The sequence below is a fragment of the Capra hircus genome, chromosome 19 (genome assembly GCF_001704415.2).
Source record: "Capra hircus breed San Clemente chromosome 19, ASM170441v1, whole genome shotgun sequence".
Classification (NCBI taxonomy): domain Eukaryota; kingdom Metazoa; phylum Chordata; class Mammalia; order Artiodactyla; family Bovidae; genus Capra; species Capra hircus.
The window spans coordinates 6,982,956-6,998,299 of NC_030826.1; the positions used below are offsets into that span (position 1 = coordinate 6,982,956).

The 15,344-nt window shown below is 52.2% G+C and overlaps 1 protein-coding gene across 1 annotated transcript; it reads left to right on the forward strand.

Moving 5' to 3' along the window:
• NOG (noggin) lies at window positions 13,049-15,033 on the forward strand. Its single transcript, XM_013971792.2, has one exon. It carries the CDS (start codon window positions 13,652-13,654, stop codon window positions 14,348-14,350), a length of 699 nt encoding a protein of 232 aa, XP_013827246.1. The 5' UTR covers window positions 13,049-13,651; the 3' UTR covers window positions 14,351-15,033.

A 15,344-nucleotide genomic window follows, 5' to 3' on the forward strand; every position in this document is an offset into this window, starting at 1 on the left:
CTTCTGTTGATGAACAACACTTGGATTATCCCTGCCTTTTGGCTATCGCAGGTAATGCTGCTGTGAACATGACTCTGTGTGAGTTGCAGGCCCTGCTTTCAGTTCTTCGGGATATATACTCAGAGATGAAAGGGCTGAATCTTATGGCGATTCTATTTTTAATTTTTTAAGGAGCTTCAATACTGCTTTCTGTAGCACTTCCATCATTTTACAGTCCCACAAGCAGTACACAAGGGTTCCAGTTTCTCCATATCCTTGTCAACACTTCTTTTCATTATGTGTATACGCATATAATGGCCGTCCTAATGAGTACGAAGTGATATCTCATTGTGGTTTGGGACACCAAAGATTTGTTTCTGTTTAATGTTTGCTTGGGTAGCTCTCATCCTCTTTCTAAAATTTAAAAATGCGTGTAAATGCCCACCAAGTAGATCACCCTTTCCTTCCCTCTCCCCAAAGATAACCACTGTCTCCAAGTTGGTATGTATAATTCCCATTATAAGTTTTACCACATATGTTTGCAAAGAGTTTGTAAGTCACCTTGAATTCCATTTTTGTATCTCTCCTCACCACCACTTTCCATATTTATTAGTTGTGTAAGGAACACAAGAAGCAGAATCCTAGATGAAGCAAAAAGGGGCAATCAAGAACAGACCACAAGTTTGAGATTGGGCAGAGTTAAACCACAGCTCTGCCACTTTCTATCTGGGTGACCTTGGTCAAGTCTCTTGACTTCCCTGAGTTTTAGTGTCCCTGCTTATACACTGAGATGTTTTGAGGGCTACATAGCATAACAAATATAATGCAATGTACCAGGCACACAGCAAGAACTCTTCCGGTAAGAAAGCAGAAGAAGAGAAAGAGGTTGCCATCAATTTTCTTGCCAAGCTGGACCTCTGCCCTGCTGGCACTCACGCAGAGCACCCACTGACTCTTTCTTGCCCATATCTTCATGCTGCCGTGAGGCAGGACAGACCGTCTGCAGAAGCCTAAGATTCGCGCTTTAAGAAACTGGTGATTTAAGTTATGAGAGTGAGGGTCCCCGCCTCCCCCTCCTCACCCCATCCAGAGAGCAGCGGCAACTGGAGGAAAGTGAGGAAGGAGGAGAGGGGCGCCTGAACTGTTCTGCCAAGTCACCCTACTTGGGGGAGGACATTCAGCTCAGTCCCTGAGCCTGGCTGCAGAAACTGTAATCCAATACCTTAATCCATTTCTTCTTCAAAGCTTTGCCCTACGTGCCAGGTGGACAGAACCCGAGTGATGCTGAGCTGCCCCTGAGAAACTTGTGCAGCGGGCTGTGTCATTCAGGCTGGGAAAGAATACCCGGCGGGCTGCCTCTGACCAGGTTATCTGGACAGTTGGGGCTATGGAGTGACAGCTTCGAGGACCTAAAGGATGTTTAGGGAATTGCACCTCTTCGGTGTTGACAGTGAACCCAGCCATTGATCCAGCCACCCCCAGTGAGTGTTGACGGAGCCAGATGTTGTGCAAAGCTCTTTGGCTACGCAAAGGAGAATCAGATACGAGGGGAGCCTACTCTTCAGAGAGATTAGTGCTCTTCTGCCCTTTTGGAAACTCTTTTGAATCCACTGCTCCAAGAAGACAGCATGGACTGGGAGCAGTAGGGGCAGAAAGGAGAGAAAAGAGTTCCCAGAAGCACTAGGTGCTAGGGTCTCAAGGGTGGCGAGTGGAAGATTCCACCATCTTCCCTTCCAAGGGCATGGGCTGAGTTCAGCCTGACATGTCACAGCAGCTGTGCCGCCCCAGAAGGAGCTGGGATCACTCAGCTACTCCCGACCCCCAGCCCAAGCTGCAGCTTCCTGGGATGGAGCCAATCTCGCCCCACCCTCTGCCCAGCCCAGGCTCGCTTGTGCTGCCAAAGACAGCAGACCTCAAGATACTGAGCTGCTAATTTGTGAGGATTCAGGCTGCTGAAGGTGTCGGTACAACAACCAGGCTGTCTCCAGTTCCGCACAGGCAAGTTTTTGGTGTGCACCAGTTAAATAATAAGGCATCTATTTTGGACAAGTTGGTCTTTTTATTTTCTAGATACCTACGAGGGACCTGGTTTATAAGAAAAGATCCAACAGGGAATTCCCTAGCTGTCCAGGGGTTAGGGCTCAGCGCTTTCACTGCCAGGCCTGGGTTCAATCCCTGGTTGGGGAGCTAAGAGCCTGCAAGCCAAACAGCATGACCAAATAAATAAAAAAGATAAAACATAAGCCACTGCAGTCTGGATTTGCTGCATTCATTCAGAGATGGGCACAGTTTTCCCCACCACAGTCTCCTTCTACGCACTACCAGGATCCATCTGAATTGCTTTTTGTCCCCACAAGCAATTCACAAGTTCAGGAAATCATTTATTCACTAGTCATCTACGGTTCACCAAACACAATGCTAGGTACCAGAATTAGAGAGATGAGCTCCCATGAAGAGCTTGAGACTAGTAGTCAAGACAGACAAATGCCTAGAATGCCTAGAACGGATTACCATCTGGTAACCCACAACCTAAAGGAAGAGCTCCTTGATGGCACAGGAGATTCAAGGAGGGAGCAATTCATTCTGCCCAAAGGAATCGAGAATGGAGGAGGCCATGCTTCAGCAGAATCTAGAAGGCTGCAAATGATTTTGCAAAAGAGAGAGAGTAGACAGAAACCATAATGATGAGACAGAGCAGGCGATGCGTAGAGATGTCTGAGGAGTTCCCTAAATAGAAGGTGGACAGCAGAGAGGGGGAGAGAAAGAGGAAGGGAACAGGTAGAGCAAAGGTCAGATCGGAAAAGGCCTCTGACGTCGTAAAGTTATCCAGGGGATAAACAAGAGAACCCTTAAAAGCTTTTGAACAACTGTAACTAATTCCATTTCTATATACGAGTTTATTTCAGCCTGTTTCTCCTTCAAGAATGCCAAGACTTTGGGAGAAATAAGAAGGGCCCTTTGGGAGAAATAAGAAGGGCCCTTTGGGAGAAATAAGAAGGGCACTTCAGTAGGAAGCTTCTTGCCTTGGGCGGGCCAGTCCTTTTGGCAAGCCCTCCTTCTCCGCGGGAACTTGGTGAGAGATGAGGGTCTCAACTAGGACCCCGAAGGCTGTGGATGACGAAGAGGTGCTATCAGGGATAAGTCAGAGACCTCACCAGTCCCCCACACCACACCCCGTCACAGCCCTGTGGTGCCTAAAAGAGGACAAGTGCCTCAAAGCTCGCCCGGCTGTCAAAATATTTAGAATAAGCATATTGAAATCACACACAGAACAATAGACTGCCTCAGAAGTAAACGTTCATGCTGTTGAAGCAGCCTAAGCCATAAACATTTAGTCTTGAATGTAGCTGCCTCTCCTCCTGGGCTGGGGGCTTGAAAGAAAAGCAGAGTTCTATAAAATGGGATCTGCCAGGATTTTCTTACCCCTGTGGCAGGATAATTACGATGCTTCTTATTACATTTAAAGGCTCATCTGTGGTGACTCAAATCCTCCAAGAGGTGAGGGAGGCAGCTTTGCATTTTTCTCAATGTATTTTGCTGAACCGCTGCTGTAAGTCACTTTTGAAACACAGCGAAGTGAAAATGAGGTTGGAACCACAACCTTGCCTCATTACCAGCCCGCCCCCTCCCTGCCACCTCCAGGCACTTCAAGGGCCCTTCTCCCAGCATTTTAGGGATTATCTTTGCAAGTTTAATCAAGCTTTACATTAACTAGTTAACATGGTTAAGCCTTTGTGTAAGGAGAGAAACCCTTGTCTGAAATTGTAGCGTACCAGATCCTTTTGTAGTGAGGTAGGGAGGAGACCCAGGGGCCCAAGTATTGGACTTACCTCCAACCTTATCCATCTTTCTACCATGGATGGGGAAATTTTTAAAATATATATGCATATAAATAATTTATAAAATTAACTTTTTCCCTAAAAATCCTATAAATAATGAATCATATCTTAGAAAAGTCTTGTGTTGAAACACGAATAAACCCACCAACCGTGCTGGTGAAGGACTGGCTACTGTCTTATGTACTTTTATTTGTATTTTAATTAATGTTTACTTACAATCTTAACTAATTGTGCTGAAGAAAAGTTTGGAAAATCATTGTGATAGGTGGGAGAGGCCTGATGGGTTAGAAGGTAAGGTAGGAACCCGCTTTATAAATCTACAGAGGTTGTTTTTATAACTTTGAAGCTTCTTTTTCATTACTACAGGTATGTTTTGTGAGTTACAATAAGGAAATGTCATGTTTTTTTTTTCCTTAATTAAGGACATTCTTTAATGAATCTGGGTAACAATTCTAAGGTGAAACCTTAGATATAGGAAAAATAAAAGCAGCTGGGGGTTTCGGAGACATTGTTTGTCTTGAGAGTGATGTGAGAAAGCTTGATCAAAAGCCTCATTTTACTACAGTCATGCTCCATTATGGAGGGTGGGACTGCGGGTAGGCTGGGGGATGGGGAGTTTGAAATGAGCCCTCCCCCCATCTGACCAGATTGTCAAAAGTCACTGGCCAGAGTAAATCTCCCTTGCCTTCTGGGTTGATACTGATGACCTCTGGAGGAAGCAAGATATGGGTCACATTAAGGGACGAGTAATGGACCAAAAATGGCACCCCACTCCAGTACTCTTGCCTGGAAAATCCCACGGACGGAGGAGCCTGGTGGGCTGCATTCCATGGGGTCGTTAAGAGTTGGACACGACTGAGCGACTTCACTTTCACTTTTCACTTTCATGCATTGGAGAAGGAAATGGCAACCCACTCCAGTGTTCTTGCCTGGAGAATCCCAGGGACGGGGGAGCCTGGTGGGCTGCCGTCTCTGGGGTCGCACAGAGTCGGACACGACTGAAGCGACTTAGCAGCAGCAGCAGCAATGGACCAACGAAGATTCATGCCTTAGGAAGAAGGCCCCATTGCGCCCACAACTCTCAGCTAAGCATCCTCTCCCTACCTCCTTAGACAATCTCAGATGCAAAAATGACCTTGGGAAGCTCCCTCATTTCTATGGGCCTCATTTTTCCCCATCTATAAAATGAGGATTTAATCACTCCTACTCCAGAAGTTCCTGTTAGATGTAGATAAGAAACTATTTATAAGGCACTTGGTAAACTTCTGGAGGGCTTCCCTGGCGGCTCAGTGGTAAAGAATCCACCTGCCAAGGCTGGAGATGTGGGTTCAATCCCTGGGTCGGGAAGATGCCCTGGAGAAGGAAATGGCAACCCACTCCAGTATTCTCTGGCTGCCTGGCATATGAACTCTTAACTTCCCCAACTAGGGTTCAAACTCTGCCCCCTGCACTGGAAGTCTTAACCATCTGGCCACAGAGGAAGTCCTCGAAGGAAACGGCAATGCACTCTAGTATTCTTGCCAAGAAAACCCATGGACAGAGGAGCCTGGCAGGCTGCAGCCCACGGGATCGCAAAAGATTTAGCGACTAAACAACAACAAAAACTTCTGGCACATGTTAAATTCATAGTCCTGTTTCTAGACCGGCAGCTGGGAGAGAAACCCTCTCTTGTACTTGCCTGGGGACTCTGTCCCCCAAGCCCTCAACCAAGGTGACATCTTTCCAGTCGCCAGCCCCTACCCCAAACTCATTCCAGACTGCAGGATTTAGATCAAGCCTGAGATTGGGCTTTGGTGCATTTTAGCCTAGTTTTGTTTTTCAGCCCAGTGGTGGGTGGTTTTGTGAGGGTATCACTTTATTTTGAAAACAATCTGATTTCTCTGTAGATGCCGGAGATGGAAGATTAAAGTGTCATGAAACAGTGCCTATCGCATACTTACATGCATGCGTACAAACACTCCCATCTGCACACAAAAAGCTCCTCAGACCGGCTGCTCCCTCACCACACCACCACACAGGAGTGCTGAATCATTTAACTAACCCTGAAACAAAGATCCTCCTAGAATAGGAGTCAGCCCTGCCCCGCAGCCCAGTGCTGACTTCAAAACTCTTTTCAACATCCCTTTCCAGCTTTACTTGCCCCTGATAGTCACTTTGGGGCATGTCGTTGCCTCTCAATGCGCTGATTTTAATCTTTCGCTGACTTTTTCCTTAAATGCAAAAATGTTTTATGATTGCGCTCTCTTTTTAAGCAGATTTACATACAAATGACGTAAAGTGGAAAGCTCTCTCCCCTTCTCACCTCACCCACTTACCCCACTCTTCAGAGGTAATCATTACAATTAATGAGTTATATCTTAGAGATTTTTCCCCTGCACATAATCCCTTCATAGAGAATAAAAACAAGGATTCTAGGGCTGAACCAGTCTAGACTTCGATCAGAATAAAGTTTTGTTTTTGTTTTTAATAGAAGCTGTCTTAAAATATTGAGGACCTATGATCACCATAGGGCTTCCCCGATGGCGCAGTGGTAAAGAATCTGCCTCCAGTGCAGGAGCTACAGGAGACCTGGGTTCGATCCCTGGGTCAGGAAGATCCCCTGGAGAAGGGCATGGCAACCCACTCCAGTATTCTTGCCTGGAGAATTCCATGGACGGAGGAGCCTAGTGGGCGAGAGTCCATGGGGTTGCAAAGAGTCGGACACAACTGAAATGACTTAGCAAAAAATGATCGCCATATTCTTTCAAGTATTTCTAAACTCAAGTATAAGTTCAAATTGGATTTTCAAACTGCTTGAGACCCTTGATGGCCCACGATTAGCTCCTAGTCTTCCAGCCGTTAGTCCTCAAACGCCAGCACTTGCCCTGGTCAGCTTGTTACAGAGTGTGGACCGTGTTCCCTCCTCACACTGCCGCAAGTGTCATCCAGCCCGTGCCCCCTCCTCACTCCTCAGCCCGAGGCGTGGGCCTTTGGTCGCTGGACACTGGATTTCCTGAAAAGATTTTTGGATCCTCCACCCCCACCGCAACATTTCTGTGCTTCATCGTGGCAACTGACATCCTGACTTGCAATCCCACATCCATTTTTCTTTATTTTCCCAATAGCCTTCGAGAGTATCCGCAATCAGGGTACCTGCCTGGTGACTATAGGGAGAAATAAGACCGCTGGATGACAGCAGGTAGTCATAGCAAAGCATTCCAAGTCTGCAGGGATGCTTGGATGGTGAGGAGACAGAGGTAGGGGCTAGGAAAAAAACTCAGAGATGTGCGACTTCTGCATTTAGGTGGAAACAGTGGCTGGAACCTGTGAATCAGCCTACTCACATAGCCGTGGTTTTCACTGTATTTTTCACTTCACTGGGTTCCTGTCTCCTTGTTATCTTGAGTCTCTGAGGGGATAAGGGAGGCTAGACCATATTATCTCAATAAACATCTGTCTGAGGCAGCAGGATGAGAGGATGTGGGGGAGATGTGGGCCTAACCTGAGATGGGTGCTTGTGCGTCTGATGGGGGGAGGGCTGTGTGTAAATCCACATGGAACGTGCCTAAGAGGTACTGTCTCCACGAGCCCTTACAGCCTGGGGAGCAAAGCAGGGCCCGGGGCGGGTGGGGGCGGGGGCTATGCGGAGGATGCATGGTGTGTGTGCGCGCGCGCAGGGGTGTGCACCCCGGTCTGTCTGTGTGCAGTTCCTGCGTGTGTTGTGGTGGGGGCGGTGCACGCCTAAGCAGATGTATCAGTGTCTCTAAAGTGTGCACTCGTGTGGATTCTTAAGGGAGAATGATGGCAAGAGGGAAGCGAGTTCTAGAACAGCTGGGGTTTTAGTTTCTGTTATCGGGGACAGTTGCCTTTTCGCAGAACAGCATCTCCTCCTTCACTTTGGGCTTTCCTGGGCTGCCCCTGCTGTAGCGCTGGCGTTCCATTCATTTCCCTTTTGAAATTTTGGGTCGCCTATGGTAGAAGTCCGCAACTCAGAACCAAGTGGTGTTTGACTTTTAAATGTATGTGTGTATGTGTGTGTGTGTATGTAGAGAGGGAAGGGGTGTGTGTGTGTGTGTAAGCGCGCACATGCACGTTCGCACGCAACACAGTGGACCGAGAGAAACGATAAAACAAGATTTCCTTTCCAGATAAAAGCCTCAAGTCCAGAGAGGCCCAGATCCCCGCCCCGGAGAGGCGAGGAGAAGCCCTGCAGAGCCGAAGGCCGAGGCAGACCCAGCGCGAGCCGGGCCGAGGACGCGGCGTCTCCCCCGCCCGCCCCAGGCCCCCCACGCCAGCGCAGGCTAAACACGAGGAGGCTGCTGTCTCCAGGGCTGGGAGAGAGGCGCCCTCGTTAAAACTCAGATAAACAGTTTATCAGGAGATGAATGAACCACCGGGCTCCAGAGGCGCTCCCCTTCCCCAGCGGAGCCGGGCGGGGCGGGGGCACGGGAGCCAGGCTGGGAAGGGAGGCGCGGTCAGGGCCCAGCGACCTCTCGCTGCCTCCCTTGGCCTTTGCTTTAGCTTTGCCTCTCTGTGCAAACGCACTGCTCAACTATTTATCCGTTCTCTGCCCCCCCTGCCCCCCACAGCCCACAGTCTGGAGTCCCCTTCCCCTCCACGTCTCCTCTTTCTGGCCTCCCACCCCCTCCCCCCTTTCCTATGCTGCGAGAACTCCTCTGCTGTCGCCAGCATCTCATCACCGAAATAATCACGCTCAAAATATTAGACTGCATGGCCAAGCTGCACTGGCCCCCACCCTGGCTGCCGGTCCTGAACTGGCCAGGGTTCCCCGGCCTCCTGCAGGCCACCTGGTGCCCAGCAAGCTCCCACCCTACAACTCCTCTCACATTCCTCCCACAGTCAGGACAGGAAAGTGACAAGCCTTGCGGCTGACTTGTCCTCATTTTGCTCAGTTGGGTCAAGCCCAAAGATGCCATCTGGGGTCTCCCTGACAGCAAGCCCATAAAATTCGACATGTAGGGGACCCAAAAGACAATCAGAATCAGAGTGACAGTTTTTGTGTGCCTGGGACGATGCGGGGCCTAAAAGAGGGTTGTTGACACGCCTTCTCCTCTGCGGTGCCTCCTGTCCCTTGACCCTTCTGTGTCACGGGGCCTCAGAGAGGTGCAGTGACTCACCCAGGGTCACAGAGCTGGCAGGTGGCTGGTTTTCCAAAGTCAAGCCCCACGTCCTCTGCATGTCACCCACAGCTTCACTGGGGCTACGCTTCCAGGGCCGAAAAATAAAATAAAACAAGATTATTGAATTGTTTTGAGAATCAGCTGAAAGTAAGAAAAGATGCATAAGTAAGTGTCCTCGGGTCCTGCTGCCTGGACTTGGAGTTGCCAAGGCCATTGTTCAGAGGGCTGCCTCAGTCTCCCCGGACCAGAGCGCTTGGCAGGGATAGAGTCTTGGGACGCAGATCTCCGAGAATGGACCTGCAGTCGCGCTGTTGACGAGACTCTTCCCACATAGGCTGCCAAGGCCCAGGGCCCTGGCCAATCCCACTAATGGTCACCTGCTCCCCTTCCCACCCGAGGCCGTGATCAGCAAACTGAGCTGATAACCATCCGTCCTTCGTCCTTCGGCTAATCTCCCCACCACTCACAGCTTCTTTCTGAATAAACATTTCCACTTTGTCCCCCTTGTCAAGCTCCTTCTTAAACATAGCAGCAGAAGCATGGAAACGGGTCAGCTGTTGAGTCCCCCCAAGAAATTCTAGCTCCCCACCCCTAAGCTCCTGAAGGCCAGGAGCCATGGAGAACAGCTCAGCTGCACATGCTGAGTGGACAGAAAGCAGGCCCAACAGTGTTGGGGGTGGTTCCGACAGAAGCGCAGGCCCTTTAAGCCCCTCTGGCTCAAATCAGAGATGGTCAGTCGAGAGCAGTGGGGTTCCCAGAAGAACTAACGTATGTTGGAAGTCTACGGCCCGCTGTATACTCTGCTGTGGGCACTGAGCTAAGCACAGCCTCCTTTATTGCGATAAAGGATACAGAACACAGTTCTGAGAGGTGTGTGTGATCCCCGTTCTACAGAGGGGGAAATGAAGTTTGGAGTTGAGATGCCCATGTTGAGAATAGCCCAGCTGGTGAGTGGCAGGACCAGAATTCTAACTGAGATCCGCCTGGTGCGAAGGCTGTCTTCATGCTGAGTTTCTCTGCTTATGACAGTTACTGTCCCATCCCCCACACCCTAGCTCTTTTGGCCATCCCTGATATGGTATGCTTCTCTTCTTTATGCAAACTCAAATCCCTTCCTCAATCTACTCAGATAAATATATCCTTTTTCTTCATCAGGCCCAGCTAAAGTTCAGCTCACTATTAAGGTATTAGTAGTACTTAGCGTCTGATAAACAGCATGCCCAGATTCACCCAGTACCTAAGTGGCAGGGAGTGGGGATGTGATTGCAGGCGCCCCAAGTGAGGCATTTCAGAACTCCACACTGAAGAAGAAGTGTGGTTTGAACAGACCATATAGCTCATAATTGTTTCGACTTTTTGGGTCATCATGAAAGTGAAAGTGAAGTTGCTCAGTAGCGTCCAACTCTTTACGAACCCATGGACTGTAGTCTCCCAGGCTCCTCTGTCCATGGAATTCTCCAGGCAAGAATACTGGAGTGGGTGGCCATTTCCTTCTCCAGGGGATCTTCCTGACCCCGGGATAGAACCCAGGTCTCTTGCACTGCAGGCAGATTCTTTACCATCTGAGCCACCAGGGAATCATCATAATGTATTATAAAATTTCAAACATTCAGATAGCATGAAATTGCAATATTTACCAAAAGTGGGCATGCGTTTTTTTCAAGATTGCAAAACACTAGTCTATGCTCTTAGGGGAATTTAGAGATTTTTTTTCCCACACTCTGCTGAAGTTTTCTTCATACACTTATCATATCCCCCTTTACTGGACTGCAAACATCTCAGATGGTAGCAACTGACTGTGAGTTCCTTCTCCTTTGTGAAGACTCCCCCGGAGTCTTCACCCAGTGGACATTCTATAAACAGGTCATCCAATCTATTGTCTGACACGGTTTGTTTTCATTCTACTCCATCTAAATAAAGAACTGAAGGATCTGGGCTGCTTTTCAAACAAAAACAGGTGATTTGAAGGAAAGGAGAGGAGATCAACGGAAGAGAAGACAGCACAAGAAAATGTCACTAACTGGAACCCGCCATCTCGGGAAAGCTGGGCTAGAATTTAACCTTTTGAACTCTTTACTGAAAAATTATTCTCTTAGTTAATTCACAGCAGTGGCAGAATTGTTCTGGAACATTTAATCTTCCTAAGAAAACAAACCAGTGCCAAACCCCCTAAAGCACATCAAAAAGCAAGGAGTGCTGTTTAAGAGCCTACTGTGTGCGAGGTTCTAGTCCCACATTTTTTCAGAATCAATGCAATTCAAGCAACCAATTGGTTGTTTTTATCTCCTGTATTCATCAAAGCAAGATTTCCTTGTAGGCAGGACCTTGTTTGTCTAATTCTAGATTCTGTCCAGACCTGAAAGTTTAAGGAACTGTTTTCAGCTGCAACTAGCCATGCCTCCCAATTGCTGGGGTTTTCCAGAAATACTGTGCCTCGGAACAAAGTGTATTTCCTTAGATGATAAACTTCTGTATGTGTTTCCTGGGGGTGAGGGTGGGGTGGGGTGGGGTAGGGTGGGAGGGAAGCCGCACAGGTTGAAAGGAAAAAAAACAGGTCTTTGGGGAAAGAAACTGGAGTGATTCAGGCTGTCAAAACAAGACTTCTAACTCCACTCTGTGGAACGCTGTGAATACTTGAGTCTTCCACGCCGAGTCTCTGTTCTCCAGCTTTCTCCAGACTCCAATCACAGCCCCTCAAAGGAAACTGAATTTGAGGGTTCAAGCTTGGATTCAGCCCCTCATTCAAGGAAAAAATGACCGGAAGTGTCATTTCAATATCCACCTCCCATAAAAGACAGACTGCTCCTGGAAGAGAAAGCATCATGGAGGTTTATTCAGGACCACCGAAAGGTAGATCGGAAGAGTCATGTGATTATGTCGCTAACGCAGAAAGTAAGGCGTGCGGTGCTGCAACAGTGGGTCGTCTGAGGCTAACACAGTCCCATCAGGGCGACCCCGGCCAGGACTCAGGTGCCCTGCCGCCAGTTCCTCTTCGGAAGAACGGAGCAGAGTCACTGGTCAGCGCGCACGCACACGCACGCACATCAGCACGTCCACGTCCACACAACGACGCGGACACTGAAACAAACCGAGTGGGCCAAGCGGACAACAGACAAATCCACCTCTCCGGGCCCCCCCCCCCCTCCAGCTCCGGGTGCAGGGCTCGCCACGGACCGGCAGAGGGCGCGCCGCCCCCAGGGAGCCGAGCGGCGGCCGCGCGGAGCCGGGCGGGCGAGGGGAGCCCCAGAAGCCGGACGCGCCCCTCCAGCTCGGCCACTCAGGGTGCAGGGCCCGGCCGAGGGGACGGGGAGGGTGAGGAGCGGACCCCCCTTGAGAGCCCGGGGAACACTCGGGCCGGAGGCTTCCTAGGAATTGCATCACGCTGCGCAACGCTGCGGCTCCTGGAGTCCTCCGGCGCAAAGTGTGTGTGTGTCTGTGTGTGAGTGTGTGTGTGTGTGTCTGTGCGCGCGCGTTGGGGGGAGGGGGAGGGGACTCAGACCGAGCCCGGGAGAGAAGGCGAGACGCGCCCGGGGAAAAAGCTCCCTGCACATGGAGACATTCCTTGCACCGAACTACACCGAGAAGCGAGCCCCCAGCACCGCCCCGCAGCTCCACTCCCGGGGCAGAGTCCCCAGCTAGTGAGGATCTTCCCACCCCCGCCTCGACCACCCCCCAAAACCAGCCCTGCACCCTCCAGCCCGGCTCCAGCGCAGCCGCGAGCCTTCCCCGGGACTGGCCCTGGCGGGGCGCCTAGAGCCCCAGTTGCATTGCTCCAGGAGAAAGGAGGGGGGCGGTGCATTTTGCCGGAGGAGGAGAAGGGGGGTGGGTGGTGGGGGAGAGAGAAAATTGCGCGGAGACCTGCCAAGCGCCACCGCCGCCGCCGCCGCCGCCTGTGAGCTCCGGCGGGCAGCCGGGCTGTCGGCTTCCCGGGGCATCTGGGTCCGGCGGGGCACAGCCCGGGCGCTTTCGAAGCCGCCGCCGCCGCCTCCGCGGCGAGTGCAGGCGGCTTCCCCCAGAGCCTGTGCGGCTCCGGCTCCTCGGGGGTGGAGAAGTGGGGGGTGGGGTTGTTGTTTGGGGGGAAGAAGGGGGAGGGGGCAACGCCGAGAGAGTCAGTGGTTTCCATGGTGATGGAGCTGAAAGTGCAGGAAATTTAAAGGCTTGGACCCTGCGAGACAGACAAACCGGTGCCAACGTGCGCGGACGCCGCCGCCGCCGCCGCCGCCGCCGCCGCTGGAGTCCGCCGGGCAGAGCCGGCCGCCGAGCCCCGAGCGGGCGGAGGGAAGTGCCCCGAGGACCGGCCCGAGCCGCGGCGCTGCCCCGAGCGGCCGGACGACGAGCCGCGGGAGAAGGAGGCGGGGAGAGCGGCCAGTCCACGCGCCCCGCGCCGCCGCCGGCCCGGGAAGGCAGCGAGCAGCCGGCGCCCCCCGCGCCCGCGGTCGCCCTGGAGTGGTTTCGGATGCCCCGCCGCGGCCGCCTGCCCGCGTAGAGCCGGGAGGAGAGTGGCGGCCCGCTTGCGCGCCTCCTTTCCGCCCGGGTGGGAGCCGGCGCCGCGCGAAGGGCTCTGCGGGCGACTCATGCTGCCGGCCCTGCGCCTGCCCAGCCTCGGGTGAGCCGCCTCCGGAGAGACGGGGGAGCGCGGCGGCGCCGCCGGCTCGGCGTGCTCTCCTCCGGGGACGCGGGACGAAGCATTAGCCCCGGGCGCGCGCCGGAGGCATGGAGCGCTGCCCCAGCCTGGGGGTCACCCTCTACGCCCTGGTGGTGGTCCTGGGGCTGCGGGTGGCACCGGCCGGCGGCCAGCACTATCTCCACATCCGCCCGGCTCCCAGCGACAACCTGCCCCTGGTGGACCTCATCGAACACCCGGACCCTATCTTTGACCCCAAGGAGAAGGATCTGAACGAGACGCTGCTGCGCTCGCTGCTCGGGGGCCACTACGACCCGGGTTTCATGGCCACCTCGCCCCCTGAGGACCGGCCGGGCGGGGGCGGGGTGGCGGCCGGGGGCGCCGAGGACCTAGCCGAGCTGGACCAGCTGCTGCGGCAGCGGCCGTCGGGGGCCATGCCGAGCGAGATCAAAGCGCTGGAGTTCTCCGAGGGCTTGGCCCCGGGCAAGAAGCAGCGCCTGAGCAAGAAGCTGAGGAGGAAGCTGCAGATGTGGCTGTGGTCGCAGACCTTCTGCCCGGTGCTGTACGCGTGGAACGACCTGGGCAGCCGCTTCTGGCCGCGCTACGTGAAGGTGGGCAGCTGCTTCAGCAAGCGCTCCTGCTCGGTGCCCGAGGGCATGGTGTGCAAGCCGTCCAAGTCCGTGCACCTCACGGTGCTGCGGTGGCGCTGTCAGCGGCGCGGGGGCCAGCGCTGCGGCTGGATTCCCATCCAGTACCCCATCATTTCCGAGTGCAAGTGCTCCTGCTAGAGCGCAGGGCCCCCCGCCCGCACCCGGACACTTGATCGATCCCCACCGTCGCCCCCCGCACGGTCTCCAACCGGTTCCACCACCCTCTCACGAGGGGATTCAATGAACTTTTTTTTTTTTTTTTTTGCTACAGAGACCTAGCTTTCTGGTTCATGTAATGCACTGTTTAACTGTGTAGGAATGTATATCTGTGTGTATATACGGTCCCAGTTTTAATTTACTTATTAAAAGGTCAGTATTATACGTTAAAAGTTACCGGCTTCTACTGTATTTTTAAAAAAAGAATTTTAAGCAAAAGGAAAAAACGAAGAGAGAAAAGAGAGACTTATTCTGGTTGTTGCTAATAATGTTAACCTGCTATTTATATTACAGTGCCCTTCGCATGGCGAAGCAGGGGAGGGGGGGAAAGTTATTTTTTCTTAAAGTACAAAGAGAGGGGAGAACTTTTGTAGAGGGACTTTTAAAAAGCTGTTTTCCATTCTTCGGAAAGTGTTTTGGTTTTCCTTGGACCTCGAGGAAGCTATAGAGTTCAATGTTATTTCACAGTTATTGTAAATATAGAGAACAAATGGAATGACTAATCATTGTAAATTAAGAGTATCTGCTATTTATTCTTTATAATATCCCGTGTAGTAAATGAGAAAGAAGTGCAGAGCAGGATTAAAGAAAACCACTAAAACCGACTGCGCTCCACACTGCGATTCTCTGTGTTGGTGATTGATGGGGGGTTGGGGGTGGGAGGGGCGGGTAGGGGGTGCCGCTGTGCTTACGCTGCCTGTTGGGAGAAGGGGCTCATGCCTTCTTCTGGGGTGATGGAAGTGACCGCTCAGTTTTTCGGGGGGGGGGGGCTATTCTCAAACTCCTCACTTGAGCATCACGTGGCCTCCTCCCAGTCTCCCAGCCTTTTCTCCCTATGTCACCAAAGCTCGGGCCCATCGTGACCTCGACACCCAGCCGGCCCCCTGGAGCTGACCCCAGGCTGGGCCGAGGGGCG